The 22,452-nt window shown below is 40.5% G+C and overlaps 2 protein-coding genes across 2 annotated transcripts in view; one reads left to right on the top strand and one right to left on the bottom strand.

The window, feature by feature from the left end:
* Positions 1-763: 763 nt before the first annotated feature.
* C3H5orf58 (chromosome 3 C5orf58 homolog) lies at positions 764-8,516 on the top strand. Its single transcript, XM_030926682.1, is given in 5 exon segments — positions 764-823; positions 1,953-2,036; positions 2,799-2,892; positions 8,328-8,410; positions 8,412-8,516. Coding segments are annotated over 4 exon segments (345 nt in total). The 5' UTR covers positions 764-823; positions 1,953-1,973.
* A 1,718-nt stretch (positions 8,517-10,234) lies between these two features.
* The window catches only part of LCP2 (lymphocyte cytosolic protein 2), a 50,758-nt gene continuing 38,540 nt past the window's right edge, over positions 10,235-22,452 (bottom strand). The window contains exons 15-21 of the mRNA XM_010364883.2: positions 22,212-22,224; positions 21,382-21,511; positions 19,886-19,935; positions 15,787-15,881; positions 15,098-15,175; positions 13,390-13,545; positions 10,235-11,474 (exon numbers count right to left, since the gene is read on the bottom strand). Coding sequence (XP_010363185.2) covers positions 11,352-11,474; positions 13,390-13,545; positions 15,098-15,175; positions 15,787-15,881; positions 19,886-19,935; positions 21,382-21,511; positions 22,212-22,224 — 645 coding nt within the window. The 3' untranslated portion in view covers positions 10,235-11,351. The remainder of the gene's footprint in view (positions 11,475-13,389; positions 13,546-15,097; positions 15,176-15,786; positions 15,882-19,885; positions 19,936-21,381; positions 21,512-22,211; positions 22,225-22,452) is intronic.

The following is a 22,452-nucleotide window of genomic DNA, read 5'->3' as shown; positions in this document are numbered from 1 at the left end:
AGGAAATTGGATATAAAATACCCAACAACTGTGATGTGGGCTTTCAGGAAGGTGATGGTTCCAGAGGCTGGTGTGTACTATAGGGGAGGCATAGACACAGCGAAGACTTGTCGTATAGCACCTTGTGCTGAAGGCCTAAACTCCTTGATTTCCCAGAGCACGAAGAAAAATCTTTGGGCTTGCCTCAAAGGTTGCAGTGGCAGAGATTTCTTCTGGAGTCAAGCAAAAGATGGCTTGAATCCCAGCTTCTCGGCTTAGCAAAAAACCACCTTCCATCTCTTTATTCATGCTACTCCTTACTATTATCATTCCTATAAAATGTTATAGGAATAATAATAGCTAACAGTTCTGGGCGCTTGTTATCTGCCAAGCACCTCTGATGCATTATCTCACTTAACTCTCAAACTAATACTGGAAGGCAGTTATTATCGTTCCATACGATAGGTGAGGACATCTGCACTCTGAATGGTTAATCGCTTATCTGCATTTATACAACTAAGCAGGTGACAGAATAGGATTCAAACCCAAGCGGCTTTATTCCAGAGTCCGCACTTAACGCTACCGCTATCTTGTGCAACTTAAATGCAGATAAGGGTCGCAAAGGCCTGGCACATAGCGGGCAGGGAATGTCAGTGTTTTTTCCGCCCAAGTGGCAGCGCGAGTCCGTTGTAACCCGGTATCCAGAACCTTCTCCGTAGGGGCCTTGCCTGGGACTACAACTCCCAGGATGCCGCAGGCGGAGAAGCTGGCCAATCAGGGGGCGCCTCTTCGCCTTGCCTGTCGACTCGCTGCTCCTGTCAGAATCTCGGTGACGGTTGGCCGGGTGGGTAGTGACGGCTGCTTTGTCTTGAAGGATCCTAATCTGGTTTGGGAGGGTGAAGACCGCTGAAATTTCCAGGCTGCCCGAGGCTCTATCTTCCACCACCCAACGGGTGGGCAGTGGGCCAGGCTGGCCTCGGGGCCTCACACCCCGCGTGGCAGTGGGCCAGGCTGGCCTCGGAACCTCTCCCTGGGTGTCGGTTGGGCGGAGAAGGGGGCGGTTGGCTGGGTGGGCCGGGCGGCTGGTGTCTTTCCATAGGCCGGGGTCACTCTGAGGGCATTTTACATTGCCCTAATCCTGTCCACTTGGCAAGAAACTTAGCAAGCCCGTAAGGTTCATTCCAAATCCTGTGTGGGAGGGCGAGGACTGTGGAAACTTCCAGGTGCCTCAGACTCCATCTTTAGCCGTTGAGCGGGTGGTTGGGCTGCTCACAGCCCCAAAGATCTGGGGGTTCTTCATGGGCAGTTGGGTCGCTGAGGGCCGCAGAGATCTGGGGCTCCTCCCGGGTGTTGGTTGGGCCAAGGAGGAGGCTGGGCTTTCAGAGTAGAACCTGCGGTGCTAACGATGGCTTCGCAGGGCTGAGGGCCTGGGCGGCGTCCTGTGGCCAGAGATGGCGCTTTAGTGGTATCAGGCCTTGAGTCGGGGCATCCTGGCTTCTGACCCCCCATTCCTTCGGCCTCTACAGCCTGGTCTCCGCTTCCCCACTCCCGGTGGATTGCTGTTGGAGCAGCCTCTCCTTTCTGGGTAGTGGCCTGGCTGAGCTCCCTGGGGAGGGCTTGACCCAACCCTGTCCTGCCTCCAGTCAAGTCCCAGCCACATGCTGCTGTGCCCTCACCCCCGCCACCCGCTGGGCACTCGAGGGCCCTGGAGAACCGGACCCCAGAGTGGAGAGAGGCCACTGTCTTGGGCTCTAAAACCATTTAGTTTCTACTTTACTCTTTTTAGAAAACTTTTTCCTCGTTTTTGAAGTTCTTTAATTCCACCACTCCACCCCATGTTAAAATATCATCTTTTTCCTTCCAACTTGACTCTTGGTTTGGCATGCCCAGGGAAGATAACTGACATCCTGGAGAATAGGGTCTTGGGGGTAGATGCAAAGCACATTTTACTAATGTCTGGGAAACAAAATTAGTTCTTTTACAGTGGCTCTGAAATGAGAGAAATTGGAGAAATTCTCCCTGCTCAGGAAAAGGTAGAGGCAAGGACTGACTTAAAGGTTAGTTTGTTTTCATTATTTTGGAGAAGTGGGTTGACCCATAACTGCCTGCCTTTCACACTGCTGGAGTAGTGTATGGTAATTGAGATCAAGTTTTTCAAGTCATTTTGAGAGATTGAACAGCTTAAGACTAGTTTCTAGTGAACCACCTCTCTATGTTTGTATCTGACACAATTGGTTATATACAGGTACTGTATAACATAGTAATGCATTGATTTACACATTTCAGTTAACCAAAATCAAAATGTCTGTTATCCTAACTCCCAAAACCAAACTAGCCATTTGCTATCCTCTTAGTGGATTATAATTGAGTTACCCTCTTAACGAATTATAATCAAATTCTTTTTTGAGTTTCACTGTGTACTTAAATCATATGTAGGCCCTGTTATTCAAAAATAAGTTAGAAAAAGACATGGACTTACATAAAATTAGAGAAGATCTTAACACAAATGCTAAATTGTAAGGTAGTTTGTAAGGGCTGAGACTTTCTGAAAAGGGGACGTATTTATTTCTATTGTAAGCCCTATCTTGTGGATATGGTTTGATTGAGGAATCCTACGAATTCCAGTTGGAGTTTTCAGTTGGAAAAATATTACATAACACATTGATGCCTTTTGATGTTAGATTTCTACCATTTATAAAGATTTGTTTCATAATTATTTCTGAAATAATGGATTTATAGAAATACTGAAAATGTAAATATTTTTAAAGTACACGTAAATACTGATTTATACATTGTTTCTGTTTTTCTTTTAAAATCAGATGGGTAAGAAGAGTGCTAATGATCATAAGCTAAATGTGGACAAAGTAATTAAAAATATTAACACAATTTCTTTGGAGTTGAAGAAGATAAAAGGTAAGTATTGAATCACTAAAATGTTTGCATGTCATTGTTATAAAATAAATGGGAGAGCCAATTTATGTTTCTGCTGGGGTATAAATAAATTTTGCCCACTAATTAGGATTTCTGTATTTCTTAAGAAATGTTTTCAGTGTAAGTGAACTAGATCTCTTTTTTTTTTTTTTTTGAGACGGAGTCTCGCTCTGTCGCCCAGGCTGGAGTGTAGTGGCCGGATCTCAGCTCACTGCAAGCTCCACCTCCCGGGTTTACGCCATTCTCCTGCCTCAGCCTCCCGAGTAGCTGGGACTACAAGCGCCCGCCACCTCGCCCGGCTAGTTTTTTATATTTTTTTAGTAGAGACAGGGTTTAACCAGGTTAGCCAGGATGGTCTCGATCTCCTGACCTTGTGATCCGCCCGTCTCGGCCTCCCAGAGTGCTGGGATTACAGGCTTGAGCCACCGCGCCCGGCCCTAGATCTCTAAAGATGAATTATGTTCGACTTTGGAGTTAGCAGACCTGAATTCCCATCCCTGACACTAACAAGCTTATCAGGTTGTCTAACCTCTGTAAATTTTACTTCCCTTCCTTCCCTTCAACACACCATTATAAGACTATGTCACATTCAGCAAAATTCATTGTCTTTATGAATTCTTACTATGCCCCTAAGGTTCATCCCAAATTAAAAAGTATAAATTAGATTCTGTGACTTAAAGCTTCTTCATTTTAAACAGATTCATATACTAGGATTAGACCTATAGGTCATGATGTTTAGTCACTCACCTCACAGACATATTCTGTTATTTTATCCCAAGAAAACTTCTGTGATTGAATTTTTTTTTTTTTTTTTTTTGAGATGGAGTCTTGCTCAGGCTGGAGTGCAGTGACACCATCTCAGCTCACTGCAAGCTCTGTCTTCCAGGTTCACGCTATTCTCCTGCCTCAGCCTCCCGAGTAGCTGGGACTACAGGCGCCTGCCACCACACCCAGCTAATTTTTTGTATTTTTAGTAGAGGCGGGGTTTCACCGTGTTAGCCAGGATGGTCTCGATCTCCTGACCTGGTGATCCACCTGCTTCGGTCTCCCAAAGTGCTGGGATTATAGGCGTGAGCCACTGCACCTGGCCGTGATTGAATATTTCTAGGTACTATCTATCCCTGACCAAACATTTCTTATTCTGGAGAACTTCCTGTCTCACTAGTCAATCCATTCCATTTTAAATAATTCCTTCTCACGGGCTAGCTGAAATCTGTTCTCCTATTGCTTTCACCTGAGAGTCCTGTTGCTAACTATGAAAACTACATTGAATATGTAGTTATTCTTTTTAAAACAACTCTTGGGTATTTAAAGATAGCTTGTGTCGGTTATGAGGCCTACATCTATGAATAACAAAAAACCTGACTTATACAATAAGGAAAAACAAGAAGATCCAAGGTAGCCCAGCCCTAAAGTTAATTAAGAGGTTTAAAGATTTTGTCAGGGACCAGGCTCTTTCCATCTTTCTGCTCTGTCATGTTCACTCTCTTTATCACTCCTCATGGTCATTACCTTCAGAGGTGGTCATATATAGACAGTCTCTTTTTATAAGTCTTTTCCCAGATCCCTCCAGCACATTTCCCTTTCATTGGCCAGATTTGAATCATATGCTGATGCTTACAGCAGCCACAGCTAAGGGGACTGGGATTGCCAAGACCAGTTTGGACCAGTCAGAACTTACTGCAGGAGCTGGGGAAAGGAATACCTCAAAAGAAATCAAGCTGTGACACCAAGAAGAAGAGGGCGTGGCCGTTAGTTAGGCACCAAATAGTGAGTGCCTATTATGCTTTTTCCATGTGTTCTCCCTAGGACAGCATTTCCTGGACTTTGATCTGAGAACCCTGCCGTTTCAAGAGATGTTAATAGATGGTGTACAGTAGAACAGAGTCCATGTTCTTATGGCCAAATAAGTTTGGGAAGTGCTTTATGCTATGTATTTCACAAATTTGCAGTGCATATTAAGAAATCTGACTACCTTTAATTCATCATTTCTCAAAACCAGCCTCAACACCACAGTGAAGATTCTCCCTCTAAAATGTGAATCTGCAGAAAACCCTCACTGACTCACCATTGTCCTTAGGATAAAGTCTAAACATCTTAGAATGGACTATATGACCTGCTCAGATCAGACCCCTCCTTTCCTCTCTAGTCTCTCACTCTGTTCTTCCTGCATGTTCTATGCTCTAGCCATACTGAACTATTTGCATATCCACAAGTGCTTTTCTGTATCTGCTTCAACACATACTTGTCCTTCTGAAATCCCATTGCTATACCCCATCTCCAACACACCAGGTTAACTACTAGTAGTCAAGGTCACTAACATTGGAAAACTTTTTTTGATCCAACATGTTATCCTTTCTGCCCTTTGCTATCACCCGTTATACTATTTTATAATTGCATATTTCTTTACTTTTCTTATCCCTGCTCAACTGTAAGCTCCTTACGGGTATTTCTAGTACTTAACACCGTGGCTTGATTGATTAGATTCTTGAAAAATGTTTATTAAATGAATAAATGGTTCTGGATGCTTGAACTCATTTAAAACAGTTAAGCTTTAGATTCCCCCCAAACTCTAAGTATTCTAGTTTGGAGAATAATCTTTCCTGAAATAAAATGTAATAACTATGAGAGATGTTTTCTTGAGACATTGTGTGGTAGGTCAGGCAGTTAGGCTCTGAGGGACCTGTAGAGCTACACTAGGAAGGTAGACTTCTGGTAAATGTAGAGGATTAAATGAACACTGTGCACCCTCACTTCATCCCCTAAATAATAATGTCAGCAGCCAACCCTTACAGCATTTACCATAATCCAGGACTCTTCTAAGAACTCTGCATAAATGAACTGTCTTCATAATAATTGTATAAGGTAGGAACTGTTGCCATTGGCATTTACAGATGTGTAAATAGATTTAACTTTTTCAAAGTCAAGCAACTAGTCAGTGGTAGACCTGAGATTTAAATTTAACTGATTTTTAAAGAGACTAAAATCCACAAGTAAAGAGATTCCAGTAAGAGATAACAAAACAAAAGGCAAATGGAGAAGCAAATAGACAAGTCTGAACCCCAAAGTCTAAAAATCTGAACCGTAAGCTGGCTGGGTAAAGCCAAAAATAGCCCCTATGACTCAATTCATGGTAGCACCAGAATCTTCTGGAAGTAGGGGTGAAGTTTGATAATAACAGGAGGACTAGTTAAATATATAAGAATTGTAGATCCCTGAGGTCTCTTCTGCCCTCTGCATAGCTGGGCAGCTATCCCTTCACTGTGATAAAAGACTTGAGGTTAAAACAAGGATGTCTACCCTGGAGTCACTAGTCATAGATTGAGGGAAAGTACTCTACTGTAAAGAAGGATATTGAAACAAAGTTTACATACCAAATTACAAGACTCCCAGGATTTTTTTTTTCTTCATTGGGCTACCAAAATACTGGCAGCCAGATTTATACCCTCCAAGTAGATTTTTCTCTCAGGAATCTGACCAGTCTAAGGTAAAAGATCTAAATATACTAATAGCAGAGGTTCTCCCAACAGAATAACCCAGCCAGATAATCCCACGTTATTGAGTACCACAGGTGCAGAACTTCCAATTGTCTTTTTAGTGTCACAGTCTTAAATATGGACAACTAAGACACAACAGATATTTGAGAAGCACATCTTATATAAGAAGCAGAGAAAAAATCAACAGATTCAATAAGGAAGAAACAAATAATGAGGGGAGATGAAAACTTCAAGAAATTATTAATATTCAGAGAGAAGAGAAGATAGTGTATCCATGAAAAAGGAACCAGATACTATAAAAAATATTCAGAGAACAAGAAGGAGCTCTTGGAAATTAAAAGTGTGACTGTAGAAATGAAAAACTTGATAGGTTGAAAGGTAAAATGAAGAAATTCCTCTAGAGTGTAAACAAAACAGAGATGGAAAGTGTTGATGATGGGGAGGAGAAGGATTAGATAAGTGAAGGAAGTCTGACATCCAACAAATAAAGAGTGTTAGAAAGAGAGAACATAGACAATGAATGAAGGGCAATTCATTAAAGAAATAGAGAAAATTTTCCAGGGCTGAAGGGCATGAGTTTCTACAATGAGAGAGTCCACCACAGTGGATGAAAATAAGATTATACCAAGGCAGAGTGTTGTGAAATTTCAGTCTACTGAGAGAACAAAAAGATCTGTAAAGCTTCTGAAAACAAAACAATCATTTGAAAGTTCTCATATGACTCCAGCTTCATTGGAACCTAGAAAACAATGCAGCAGTGCCTTTGGAAATCTGAAAAAATATGATTTCCAATCTAGATTTCCATAGCGAGTCAACCTTCTAATTAAGGATTAGTGTAGAGAAATTTTCAGACATATAATTTTATTGCAATAGTTACTGAGCCTATGTGTCACCAAACAAAGGAACAGATCAAAAAGAGACACAGGAATTTGGGGAAAAGGGCACTCCACAGAATGGAGGGATAAAAGGAGTCTCAAGGATATTGGTGAAGGGAGTTCCCAAGATAAAAACTGTACAGCAGTGCTAATAAGCAGTCAGTTCAGATTGGAGCAAATCAGAAGGCTCCAGGAGAGAAGAGACGTTTAACAATAGCATAGCTAAGGTGTTGAATAACCCAAGAGCAAATTTACTCAATTGGGGGACATTTAGGATATATTTCTGATAATGCAGCAATGAAAAAACACATTTATTAACTGGTGGGTTGCATGCAGGAAGGAAAATGTCATATGACAAGACTCAGCTGTGAAGAGTATTTGTATAATTAACATTTAAACATTAGATAATTGAGCTAAGCAAAAATTTTTCCTGAAGTATATTGGGAGAGAAGAGGGTGTGTGAAAGAGCTGTCTCTTAATCTTCTGTGTCAGAGGCAGGTAGCACTGAAAATTGAAAAAAAATCGCAAAAAATTTAGAGATAGGGAGGTAAACACTATCGCACCCCTCCCCCCAATAACGATACTCAAAACAGACACACTGAAACGACCAAAGCAACAAAAACAAAATGAGCTTAAAAAACAAAAACAAAAAAATTGAAATCGGTTGCCTCTGGGAGATTGGAACTGCAATTTTTTGTAACATGCCTTAGACTTATCTGATGCTTGGTACTATATGCATGTATAACATAGGTAAAAGTAAGTTAAAACCATATAAATCAAATTTGTATAAATCAAGTTGCAGTTTAGTAATATAGCTGAGAAGTTGGGCTAAAGAGCATACTTTTAGTAAGTTTTTATGTCATGCATATTTTCTAATACATAAATCTTATTTTAAGTCAGAATGGGACACACTTAAATTGTGGTTTGATCACTAATCACTTGGGAAAAACTAAATTAGGAACTAGGAAGAAATAGCTACTTAAAGCAATTAGTAGTTTTTTTATGACATGTGCTACAATATAATATCTCCTGTTTTGTTTTACAGAGCTCTCCCAGTTACTGCTTTGTGACCTTATCCTACATTTTAATCATCCCATCAAGACTGAGAACTTAACAGAAGCAGAAAGAAAACAACCCCCTCTTTGAAGAGTCTAAAATATCAGATATATCCCTTGTTTCTAACAGTTTTTCTGCTGGTTTCTTATTTGTTACGAGTTTCTGTTTTTATTGTTGAAGTAACAAATATTTGGGAGAGTTGAGTTTACTAATTTGTATATGTATAATTTAAAACAAAATAAAAATAATGTTGTAAACAAGCAGTTCATGTTCTTGAAGGCTGTTTAATGTTTTGAAGAATGGCTTAACTTACTTCAGTAATGGCAAGCGTATGACATAGGAAATTGGCCGTGAGTCACTGCTTATCCTTTAGCTTATGCTTGATTTTGGCTCAGGTTGAAAGAGAGCTACTAAATTATTAACTGGTGGTATGAGTTCATATTAGTCAGAACTCTCCTGGTAGTGAACGCCAAGCACAATTCAACCAGCTGAAGCATTTATTGAGTCATGTGACTTGGAAGCCCATGGTTGGAATAGATTTCAGGGATCCCACTAATTTGTTTATCCTTTTACTGTGTTTTTGTGTGTTGGCTTCATTCTCTTCTATTGTAGACTGGTTCTTCCAGATAATTGGTAAATGGGAATAGTTGCAGGGCAGCAGGCAGCTCCAAGTGTACAGCATTGCCTTTTGGGGACCCCAGATAAAAGAGAGATCTTGGCTGGGCGCAGCGGCTCACGCCTGTAATCCCAGCGCTTTGGGAGGCCGAGGTGGGTGGATCACAAGGTCAGGGGTTCAAGACCAGCCTGACTAGCATGATGAAACCCCATCTTTACTAAAAATACAAAAATTAGCTGGGCGTGGTGGCAGGCTCCTGTAGTCCCAGCTACTCAGGAGGCTGAGGCAGGAGAATTGCTTAAACCCGGGAGGCGGAGGTTGCAATGAGCCAAGATCATGCCACTGCACTCCAGCCTGGGTGACAGAGCGAGACTCCGTCTCAAAAAAAAAAAAAAAGAGAGATCTTGTCTCAGGCTTCATGTTTAACATTTCAGAGAGTGACCCTGACTGACCCAGCTTTAGTAAGCTATTTATCACTGAGCAGAGTTCTGAGCACCTGTGATTGATGCACCTGGGGTCATACACAGGCCTGTGGCCAAAAGAGGCAAGGCCCGGCAAAAAGGAGTTGCCAGTGCTTGAACAGAGAGAGAATGCTAGTCATGAAAACACTAGCTTCCCAATACTGATTTCAGTCATAGCCATGGAATAGAACATCTTAATCCTAATGGCCCTTTCCACTAAGAGACTTAAAATGAGCTTTGGTTTGTTTTATAAACATGATTCACTACCAAATAGTTGCTTTGAAATCTATCAGGTCCTTCATTTTAGATATTTTTGAATCATAAGGATAGAATACGGTGAAGCAAGACAAGTTGAGCTTACTCGATACTAGAACCTGTGGTGTATGCTATCCTTATTACCTTGCACCTAGCTCACTTGTTTACCACAGAAGAGCCACTAAGTAAATACTTGCTAAATAGCCTGTTGTATAGACATGTAAATGAATGCAGAGTTTTCAGCCTTAGAACTCCCAAGTTTTGGACCCTAACTGAGAACTTCTGGTTATTAAGGATGAGATTTTGTGAAACAACATTTTTACCAGTTAAAAGTCTCTACATTCCGCATACTCCTTATCTTAACATATCATCAGTTTTAAAATGGTGACTTCTTAGATTCCTTCCAATACCCCTTTTATTAGCTCATGAAAATGAAGATGCAAGATACTCTTTTCCATTTCGAAAACGTGCAGATTAAGCAGAGATGCCAAAAATTGTTGCTAATAAAAGTTGTGCAACAACAACCAAGGTCCCAAAGGGAAAAACTTGAAGAACAACTGATTGTCACTATTTGGCTGAATACCAGTTTTTTAATCTGGCTGAATGCCTATATTTTTTGTTAAGTGAGATTTGTAAACTGAAAGAAAGAGTTTAATTACTTCAAAGCACTTATACAGCCTGTTTGGGAAGGATGAGGAGAAGGGACTTTATGGCAGAGCTGTCGGGGGATAACAAGAGATAGAAGAGCCATATCTAATAAGAAAGTCTGATCAAATTTAACGTGTTGCTCCCTCATCCTCCCAGGGAGCCTTTGGTAAAATCTATGTCCCTGGACAATGCTTTTGGGGTTGAGAGAAGGTTGGTGGGGAGGTGTAATGGTCGGTGTGGGTGTGGAGATGTGAAGAAACGCCAATTTAACCCCGGATGTATTCATTAAACATACACCACGATACACCAAAGTCTCATCCCTAAATTTAAAATGTTTTGGTATTTGTAGTTTAAATTTTCTTTAAGACGAAAATATAACAGTATGGACTAAAAGTCAATAAAGTTGTTTTAGGAAACCAAAAAAGTAAAGCAAAAGACTATTTTAATCACAGAAGTTATCTCAACATGCATTTATCTTTTCATAAAAAATTACATAAAAATCCCCCCAGGAAAAAAATACCAAATAAGTAAGAGTGAAATTATATTTTTGAAGCCTCTTAAATTATTGCTGCTGAGAAAATGAGGTTTAGTAATTTTCAAATTACATGTATAAAACTAATGAATGCCTCTGACTGACAGAGGTTTGGCTGTAAAAAAAATCAGTTTTATGTGATACCAATACTGTTTCAGTGTTTTAAAACTTGCCCCAAATTGTTTCTGTAGCTGTGTAAACTACTGTATTTTGAAATGGGCATTAAAAAAACTTTTAAAAAATGAATTATTACAGTGCACTACTAAACTTCAAGTGTGAACATGACTTATGCACTTTACAAACATTGAAGAAGAATAAATAAATTATGGGATATTTGACAGTCTTCATTTCAAACACTGTTTTTAAAGGGAAGGATAAAACCCTTGTGTTCATGGGGAGGGGTTCAGTTCAGTCCTAAGTGTTTGTCCGTTGACCAAGGCTGGTTGATTTCGTGTTGGCAACAGAGGCAGGAGGATGGTTCATTAGCTCGGCTATAACTTGCTATGGGTACCCTGCTGCATATGTTAATGTGCACTGGTATCTGGAACCTCGGTTTTTCCCATCAATGAGCAGAAGTGGCATTTTCCTGAAGTAGTCAATAATATCTGACACAGACAGAAAGTCCTGAAAGAGTCAAGATAGGGAGATGAGTCAACATTTGAATGAAAGCAGGAACTTCACCTTCAGTTTTTTATCTGCATAATATATCCTGCCTCTTCAAGTGATGAGGATTGTGGGAAAAAATGTAAATGTGGCAATTAGTTTAGTGATTTCTGCTATAGAACTTTGAAAAAAATTTCCCATAAACATCCAACAAACCATAGATAAAAGATAAAATATGGGCCGGGTGCGGTGATTCACGCTGGTAATCCCAGCACTTTGGGAGGCCAAGGCGGGTGGATCACCTGCGGTCAGGAGTTTGAGACAAGCCTGACCAACATGGTGAAACCCTGTCTGTACTAGAAAATACAAAAATATTAGCTGGGTTTTCTGGCGTGTGCCTGTAATCCCAGCTGCTTGGGAGGCTGAGGCAGGAGAATTGCTTGAACCTGGGAGGCGGAGGTTGCAGTGAGCCAAAATTGCATCATTGCAGCACTCCAGGCTGGGTGACAAGAAGGAAACTTCATCTCAAAAAAAAAAAAAAAAAAAAAAAAGATAAAATATGTGCGTGTGTGTGTGTGTGTGTATATATATATTTATATATATATATATGTAATTTGAAACACACATATTTTTAACTTCATATGAAGGGGTCATGTACATAGTCATGATTACAATATTCTTGCCTCGGGTTGCTCTGTTTTTGGTTTTGATTTTGGTTTCTGTATCTCTGTTTCACCCCCAGTCATTAAGAGTGTTAGGAAGTATAAGGACTCAGGAGGTCAGACACAGTTCATGGTGTCTAGAGGTGGGATATGCAGCATGGCACAGGAGTTCCTTCCTGATCTCTCTGCTGTGTCCTCACTGCCACCTTCACACTCATAAGGGCTCAGCAGGCAAGTCTTTGCAGCCATAGCCTGGATCTCCCCAGCCTTGATTGCTTGCTAGAGAGGGAGAAGCCTAATTCATTTTTCTAGACATGGGTCACAACTCACCTAGGAACACTAACAGGATAATGCACTTCTTTTAAGACTAATCTGCTAGGTGCCTCCCTCCATGGGAGCTGCAATGAGTGGTTGGCCTGAACTTCTGTGTTTCCACATTGTACCAGGATACATCTTGAAGGGCACATACCTCTGCTTCTATAGGGTCTGTGCAGCTCTATCCACTGCCAACCAGTGATTCAAACATTTGACCACAAGTATGCATTTTTTTTTTCTATTCATTATCATTATCATAACAGAAGTATGTGAAGCAGAAGTTATGGGTAAGCTGTTTCTCATACTGGACATGTTTGATTCAGCTAGTCCTCTTGGAACTTTGAACTTAGAATTTATTTGGGACATTACCTTCAGTTGTTAGTTTCCTTTGCAAAAAACTAGCCCTGAGGGTTTTTTCCCATCAGTTCTGATTATCACTCAAAAGTGACTGGCATGAGAATCTAAACCTTGGCCTAACAGAGAAGAATTTCTTTGGCAATCTGGCCATCTTCACAAGGCCAAAGCTCCATTTTGTTAAGAAATGAGCCAAGTATTTGAATAATCACCCCAGCAAATATTCTAATTTTTCATCTTTTCCAGATGGTGTCAACTTAAAATGCAACCTACATTAAAATTATGTCACAGAGGTGAATAATAGCAGGAACTTGCCTTTGACACCATCTAAATAGGTTTTTTTTAAGTTAACATACTTTTTCTTGCTTTTGAAAATTATACATGTGATTATTTGGAATAAAAGATATACAAGAAAGAATCCTATGGCAGAAGTAACCATTGTAAAGATTTTGCGCTATTTCTCTCCCAATAAATGAAGGGCTTCACTAATGTGATTTAATTCTAAATTTGTTATACAGCATGGACTCCCAAAGATTGCTCCATGAAGGCATGCAGAGTAGCATAAAAAAAGACTGTGGGAAAATATTGAAATTTGAAATCCTTACCTCTTTCCCTCGGAGTCCAGTTCCCAACAAGTAAACTTGACTTTCCTTCTGATAACGGATCTGGATGTTGTAAACTTTATCTTTGTACAACACCATGAGGACATATGGATTGGTTATTGTTTTTTTAGAGCTGTCTCTAACCAGAAATGTGCCATCCTAAAAAGATAAATTCCTGTTATTATGGGAGCAGTAAAAGTCAATATTTTTGTTGCTTGCAAGAATGGTAGACAAGCCTCCAGGGATCTGACAAACATGTCAGTTGCACTTTGCAGCTTCTTGAGTGCAAAACCTGTCATTCAACGAACATTCCGTTCTCCAAACAGCTACAGATCCCATGTGTCATGAGTTATTTTGTTATTAAGAAAGGCAACAGAGATTGTATCAGAGAAATTTCCAAGTCAATCTTTTTAAAGTCTCTTATAAAAATGGAATCTTTTGTTCAGTAATAAATAATGAGTGGTTGAGTGGATAAAAGGCCAGGAGAAATAAAAAACTTTATTGGTTAACTCAAGATATATCTTCCTACTATTCCTGTGAGTTAATTCCCTAAACTTTCTCTTCCACATCCAAAGTCAGAAAAGACCCAAATGCCATAAAATTCACCCTTCTTAAAACCTTGTGATCCCTAGATAGTCTTTCCTTCATCAGACACTTGAACAAAATTGAATGCAGATGTTCTCTTTTCTTTTCTTTTTTTCTGATAGTTGCTAAACTACTGTTTTGATTGTCCTGTACTTTAAATTTCCATTCAATAAATTATTGCTACATAATATTAATGCTACCAAGATCTAATATTAAAATAGAATTAATTGGTAAGGACTCCTTTAAACTACTCCCTTCTCCTCATACCAAATCAGGATAGCTTTAAATAGCCATGAGTTGGCAATAATGGCTTTCCTTTTTTCCTTTTATTGCAAGTTAATTGAGCCTGTCAGAACATCTCTGCTAAACAAACATACTTCTGGGTCAGTGATTCACAGTCTTGGCTTCAAATCAGAATTACCTGCGAAGTTTTGAAGACCCCCCAGAGCTGACACAACACCCCAGAATAATTAGAATCTCAAGGCGAGACTCAGGAATCGGGATTTTTCAAAAGTTCTCCAGGTGATTTAAATGTGCAGCTACTACTGAGAACTACTGTTACGGAGTTTAAATGTGAAAGATGAAAGAGTTTTGCTTTCCCATTTCTGATAAATAAATTTAAGGTAAAGTTTCGGCACTGGCTATGGGAAACATGTTCAAGACCTTATGTATTAAAGGACTAGCTAGAAACGTCTAGGGCAAAAAGCAAAAAGTTGCTGCCGTCTCTTTAATATAGGTCCTTTCACATCAACAAGGATGGCACATCTGTGTTAAGAGGAAGATAGAACTGGTACAATGTTGGAATTTTGGGGGAAAGAGAGTCTCCTTCTGACACAATGTGATTCGTATGACAAGACAAACTCTTCCATTAATAAAATCTCCTAAGATTCTGCCAGCCAAATGACTGCCTTGAGATTCTTCCGCCAGCCTAATGATTCCCGAGCCTAGGAATCCCTGCTATGGGTGCTGGTAGTTGTGAAGCTGGCACTAATGGGTCTCCTCGGTATCACAGTTAGCAACAGCACCTAGCAGAATTACTAGCCTGTAATGGGTACTCAGGACAAGTCAGTTCCCTTCTCTGCCATTAATATTTATAACTATGTTAAAATAAACTATAGCACAATACCTGGTTTATCTTTCTAAGAGCAGCTTCCGCCTCTGGTCGGGTAATATAAGAAACGTACCACTCTTCATTTAATGAATTCTGAAAATGTAAATTTTTAGAAACTGAATAAATTTTACAGTTACAGATGTAAGTGAAAAGAAAAGCCTCTGAGTAATCATTTCCATAAATAACCACCTCAATTCCAGGAGGTTTGAAACATTTGTTTTCTTAATTTGCATTCAGAGTCATTTAGCTGAGGCTAAATAGAGGACATTTTGTGTGAACTGCTTTTTATCATGACGCTGGTTGCAAAAATACCTGTGAATAAGTGTTCCTTACAGTATGGAACCTCTAATCAGGAAAGATGCAGATACAGTAATTTCTTCAGTTTAGTATAATAACCTGCTTGATAAAAAAACTGGTTTATCGAGCAGTTAAGTGACGAATCAAGGTCATAAACATAAAAAACAGGATTATTTTTCGTGCTGTTTAATGCAAAACACACGTTTGCCATTGAAAGAGTCTGAAAGAATGCCAAGGAAAAAGAACATATTGTTCATCTGGATCTTCTCCTTTAACTTTTTTTCCGAATAAATAAAATAAAACAAATGGAAGATAAAAGTATAGAAGAATATTCAATGGGAGTTTCTGGTGATTCTTTTACCAGGGAAAAAGCAAACAAACAAAAATAAAAACATATGCTCTCTCACCTCTTCTTCTGCGGGGGATGGGGGCCGAGGTTTGTTCGGAAGTGGCAAGGGGAAGTTTCTGCCTTCGGCTCTGATAGGTGGTCTGTTGCTAGGGCCTTCAAAAGTATAGAGTTCTGAAAGTTAATTTACTGTAAGCTATTGTTTACTGCTATCAAAACACACTCCCCCCCTCAAAAAAAAATACCCTTGCGATTGGTCCTACAGTTAGCATTTTAAGAAACCAGGGCTTCAAAAATAATTTTCTTCTGTTTGAAACCATGGAGGCTACTCAGGCATTATTCTGTAATCATGCCAGTAAAACTTTGAGAAGAGAACCTCAACTTTGAGTGATTTTCTAAATGTGCATGTTACATAATATAAAGTGACTAGATCCCTTTACTAAAAAATTCACAATTGTTTTAATGAGTGTGAACATCAAAATGAATGCTCAAGAGACATATCTTTCATAGATTCTTATAATCTCAGCATAGGCAGAATGGATTCCCAACAGCTGATGTAGGGACAGGCAGTAATGAAGATAATTACGTTCTTAATGTTTCCACAAAAAGAAATGTAAGTGACCCAAGAGAAGATGAAATTACCTTGAGAATATTGCTAGCTTTTAGAATCAAAGATTGCTACCTGCTGTTCTAACTAAACAGGTAGAACTGTTCAACTCACATAGAAGGCTCTACAGATCAGGAAGTTTGTGTTGGGCACCTATTAATCACCCAGCGCTTATGTCTCATCTTCTCTAAAACTCTTTTTTCTCATTTACAATTCCTTGAAACTTTAGGAGAAAGTTTCCAAATCTCAGGAAAGGTTTAGTTGTGTTTATTGCGGTTGCCCAGGGTATTTTCTGTGTGCCAGGCTGTGGTTAAAGACAGAAAAATTCTGTGAGTCGAATGTTCTCTTAATTATTCATCCATCATTCATTCATACCTTCAACAAATATGTATTCAGTACAACTCTGTCCAGATCTTGAGTAAGGTACTGTGTGTACATTTTTTTAATCCTCATAGCAACATTACAAGGTAGGTATTGTCTTCATTTTGCATATGGGGAAATACAGGCTCAGAGGCTAAGCAAATCATGTGCTATCAGTGGCAAAGCCAAAACTTAAACCTGTGGTTACCAAATGTTACTGTGCACGAGTCAGAATCACTGGGCGGCTTTCAAGCACCTAGGGCCCAGAAATCTGCATGTTAGCAAGTACTTCTGGTGGTTCTACACCAGGAAGTGTCACTATTCTACCTTGTTACACCACTGAGGAGAGGAGAGTCACCTGGAAGGGCTAAAGCCTCCTGAGCCATATCGTCAAGATTATTTATGATGGTCCTTCCTTGTTTCTAAACAAGTCTCCTGAGCCATATCACCAGGATTATTTAAGATGCTCCTTCCCTGTTTCTAAACAAGCTGGCCCAGAGCTCCAGTACCTTCCTTCTTCAAGTTCCCAGTACCTAGACAGACCTTCCCCATCCCACTTTTTTTGTAGTCGAACACTTGCACTTTCATAATGCTTGTTGAATGAATGAAACCTAACAATACAGGAGAGTAACAGAACCAAGGCCTGCATTGCATGGCTGTTCTACAGTTAAGAAATGATTCTCTTTCTGCCTCTGCACCTGTGGGTTGGCATCATAGAGTTATAATTCACAACAGAGAAGCACATACACTGTTTTATTGTAGTCACCTACCACCCTTAATATCTAGACTCTCAAAGGAGTCGTCACAGATTTTTGTACAATACACAACACAACTTTTACCCTTTTGATGTTGGAGCAACCAGTGAAGAAGACCGACGACCAGGCGTCCTGGCAGTCTTAGGGGAAAAGGGATCAATTTGGTTGAAGCTAATGTTCCAAAAATAATTAACTATTTGCATTAATAAGTTCCATCTCAGACTCATAAAACTGGAGATCTGTGGAACTTGCTTTGGAAAATACTGCTGTGATGTGTCTGGAACTCAGAGAGCTACAGAGGCAAGAAGGTAACACAAATGTGTGTTTGCAAAACACAGTGAGTTTTGGGGATTGTGAAAAATTAGGGGTTGGGTGGGAAACTGTGAAAATCATGTAGTGAACGTGGACACCATAACCTCAAATGCTTAGAAACCGCTGAAAACTTAGTGGGTGTCACTGGTGTCAGCAGTGGGATCTCGCCCCTCTATGGAATGATGCATCCAGCTGAATACCTTAGGTGTGCTCTTGATTCTCAGGCTGTCAATTCAAATTTACTAATACAGTTTTCTACTGAATGCACACTGGCCCATGCACACACTGCACATGGAACATGACTGCAAAAAAAAGTGGCTTTATTTTTGTTGTTGTTGTTGAGACAGAGTCTTGCTCTGTCTCCCAGGCTGGAGTGCAGTGGCGCAATCTCGGCTCACTGCAAGCTCCGCCTCCTGGGTTCATGCCATTCTCCTGCCTCAGTCTCCCGGACAGCTGGGACTATAGGCGCCCACCACCACTCCCGGCTAATTTTTTGTATTTTTAGTAGAGACAGCGTTTCACCGCGTTAGCCAGGATGGTCTTGATCTCCCGACCTCATGATCCGCCCACCTCGGTCTCCCAAAGTGCTGGGATTACAGGCGTGCACCACTGCGCCTGGTCAAAAAGTGGTTTTTTTTTTTGTTGTTCTTCACAGCATTTTTTAAAAAAATTTAAGTCAACATTTAAACATTAAATAATTTCACTTTTCTTGAGAAAAAATGGAAAAATCTGGCAATGCTAAGCCAGTTTACTGGAACGGTACAGATCTACTTGCTAGAGTTGGGTGACTTTCCACAGTCATTTGATGCTTATTCAACAAGCATTTTTAAAGTGCCTACCAAGTGCCTGTCACTTGCAAGTCTTTAAGGATGAAAAACACAAAGTAGTCCTGCCCCGGCCTTTCAAAGTGGTCCATGAACCAGCAGTCGCAGTGTCACATGGAATATGTTAGAAATTCAGGAACTCAGGCCTCATCCCAGACCTTCTGAATTAGAATCTGCAATCCCGGGTGATTTGTATGCACGTTCAAGTTGCAGAACACCCTACGTGAATACTTATCATGGACATCCAGAGGTGGTATTATTAAAAACACAGGTCCCTGACTTCACTCCAGACTTACTGAATCAGAATTTGTGAGGTTAAGTTCTCTTAGTCTGTATTTTGAACATGCTCCCAACTCACAACCGTGGACAGATTAATCATGGAAATCTAAAACTGCAGAGAAAGCCAAGCACGATTCCGAGGTCTGTAGGGAAATAGCAGCCAGAGGGGTAGTTCTGCACGGGAAGATTGGGGATGAGGGCTGGCTTCCTGGTGAAGTGTGTGTAGGTGTGTTCATGTGTGTATGTGTGTATGCATATGCATGTGTGTGCATGTATTGTGTATGTATGTATATGTGTGTATGTGTATACCTGTGTGTACATATATATGTGTATGTGTGTATGCGTGTGTGTGCATGTATATGTGCATGTGTGTATGGGCGTGTATATGTATACGTGTGTGTACATATGTGTGTGTGTACGTGTGTGTACATGTATATATGTGTATACGCATGTGTGTGCATGTATATGTGCATGTGTGTATGGGCGTGTATATGTATACGTGTGTATATATGTGTGTGTGTACGTGTGTGTACATGTATATATGTGTATACGCATGTGTGTGCATGTATATGTGCATGTGTGTATGGGCGTGTATATGTACACGTGTGTGTATATATGTATGTGTATACGTGTGTGTACATGTATATATGTGTATGTGTATGCGTGTGTGTGCATGTATATGTGCATGTGTGTATGGGCATGTATATGTATACGTGTGTGTGTATATATGTGTGTATGTGTATACTCGTGTGTACATGTATATATGTGTATGTGTGTATGTGTGTGTGCATGTGTGTATGGGCATGTATATGTATACGTGTGTGTGTGTGTTATGTTTTAGGTACCATCCTATCAATCTGACAGCCCTTGACACACAGCAGACACTGAATTAAACATTGAATGAGGAAATCAGATGCTTTTTGGAAACAACAAAACCCTTGTCAAAAGCTTTTGGGACAGGTTAGGGATCCAGTCATAAAGGCGTGATGGCTGAAGCAGGTCACAAAAGCCCAGGGTACAAACCTTGAGAGAAGTATGGCGGCAGGGAGGCACTCTGTGGAAAACTGCTATTACTGAAGAGACAGAAAAAGAACAAAATTTATTTGGATTGGGGTGATGGGGCCAGATAGGGGAGCTTGGTTAGGGAAGCCAGACTGTAAAAGCTTCTTGATCTGGTATCACTTCCCCTGCTGCCCCCAAAACCATGGGGGCTGGGCACAGGGACAGAACTTCACTACATCCCACTGTGGACCACGCCAAAGTCTAACAAGTTTTATAAAGTAGAACAGCAACAACATTCAACTGTGTAAAGGGCACTTAAAAGTTACTTTAAACATTGGCTGCAACTTGAGCTCTTTGAGTTGGGAGAATACAGAAGTCCTCTTCTCAGAGGACTTTCCTTTTGCTAGGAAATTATATTAATAGGCCTGTCTTTGGTGAGCAGTGAATCCCCAGGGCTTAGGGTCTGCAAGGAGAGAGCAGGCCAGATGAGAAGGGAAGTGCATGCTAGGTGGGCTCTGCAGCAGAGGGTCATAGTATTTGCAGGGCTGGGGTGGGGAAGCGGGCCCAGGGGGGGCCCTGAAATGCTGTCTGTTCCCTCCACGCTGAGCAGCAACTCCTGCACCCATCAGTCCAAGCCTTTGGGAAAAGCCTGCTCTGCACAGCAACCTTGTGCAAGTGGGATTTTGTGCCAATGAAGGATGGGGTTCAGGCTAGCGTGGAGGAAAGCGGCAGAAGAGTCAGCAGACAGGGTAGCAGAGGCCAGGGGGAAGAGAGAGAAGAGCAGTGGAAACTTAGGGGCAGAGGGTCCCAGGGCAGAGGAAACATTGTGAGAATCCTGCTAGGAGTTGGCAGGGGTGGATGAGTCTTGTGGGTGGTTGAGTTTTCTACAATTTTAGAGAAGGGTCTTGACTTCTCTCCTTGAATATTAAGAGAGAAGGTGAGCCCACAGGGCTGGAGGACTTGGGGAACACCACAGGCTGTCCCTGGGCTTGTTTGGGGATAATGACTGGGCCTTTCTCCTGTTCATGCCTCTGCCCCTGGGCAGCCTCATACCAGCCCTGAGAAACACAGCTGCTACTGAGAAAACAGGGAGACAGAGACTGCAATGAATTCTTAGCACCAGCCAAGCACAAGGTGCATTTTCTCAGTCTCCCCAGCCAAGATGTAGATGAACTTCAAGTACTTAGACTAACTGGGTTTCTTAATCCTTGTTGTTTCTTTGAACTCATAAAGTGAAAATATTCTTTGTTTTCTACCAAAAGGCCCATTCTATCTGGAGGGATCAAGGAGGAAGTCAATTCCTCACCCCTCTCATCTCAAGTGAGACTCAGAGGACACTGGTGGATTAACACGCCCTTCTAAATGCTCAGCTTGGTTTTATGTCTTAAGACCCAAAATGTTCAGACCCTACTATCAACCTGATCATTTCCTTCTTTCTCAATCCACCTGGCATTACTTCAGTAATGGATGGACCTAAACATTATATTCAGCTAGAATTTCACGACAGAGCCACAAACCTTTCTGAGAATGCTCCATGCATGTGAGAGGACGGGAGAGAGTTCATAGGGCTTGGCTTAGCAGATCTCGAAGGGAAAGTGTTGGAGCTCATAGGAAGTAGTGCTGGCTGGGGCAAAGGCCTCTGATGCACTGTGCAGAGGTAGAAAACAATGAATGAGATTGTCAGGCCCCAGCTCTCACTAAGAAACATTCCATAACTGCCCCCAGTTAGAAACAGCTAGTATACAGAGGACACAAAAATCCAGCAGATCAGATGCAATTAGGCAGTAGTAGGATGGAACCTTGCTTTCAAGGTGTTTCTAGATGACTTAACTACCACAGAATCCATTTACAAAAGGGGTGCAGATCTAGATAATACTCTAAAATACACATTTATTTTGTTTTTCACTTTTGAAATGTTAACTTGGCAGAAAATTGTCAGCTGGAAACCTTATAAATTTCAGAAGTGATTTACAAGTTTTGTTTTATGAAAGTCAAAATTTTATGCTGTCTCATTCATTGGCAGTTACTGATTCTTTACCCAAGCATGTTAGAAGACATAAATGTGAGAAATTTTTCCATCAAATCATGCATGCAATTTTACATTTTCTGATACGATTAAGTAATCTGCATTGTTACACATGAATTTCATCTTCTTTGGTAATCCAACCAAGTAATTCCATTTTACCATAGTTATGCGCTATGCCAGTTGACATAAGTCTACTTAATACTAATTTAAGACTTATAATTGATTCTATGGGGTTCCTGTACTAAACAATTCTGTTTGAATGCCTGAGCAGGAAAATGAAAGAATGAGTTATAAGCTATAAGAATGTGTTTCTGAACGTACCATCATCTTCATCCTGGGAAGGGGAAGGAAAAAAAGACATTAAGCTATCATCAAAATACAATTCTTAAAATAAAAACTGCATTTCTCCATCAAATAAGTATCTGCTTCTGTCTTTGGCAGTTATACATCCTTATAATAAATATACTGTGGAGAATAATAGAACTTGCTAAGTGGTTTATAATTTCTTAATACAAACAATCATCTAAGGGCATTCCAGTATGAGACTCTTCTCATACACTTA

Source organism: Rhinopithecus roxellana, chromosome 3 (genome assembly GCF_007565055.1).
Source record: "Rhinopithecus roxellana isolate Shanxi Qingling chromosome 3, ASM756505v1, whole genome shotgun sequence".
Classification (NCBI taxonomy): Eukaryota; Metazoa; Chordata; class Mammalia; order Primates; family Cercopithecidae; genus Rhinopithecus; species Rhinopithecus roxellana.
Note: the sequence above shows the minus strand (reverse complement) of the source record. Positions and strands in the feature narration are given on the sequence as shown.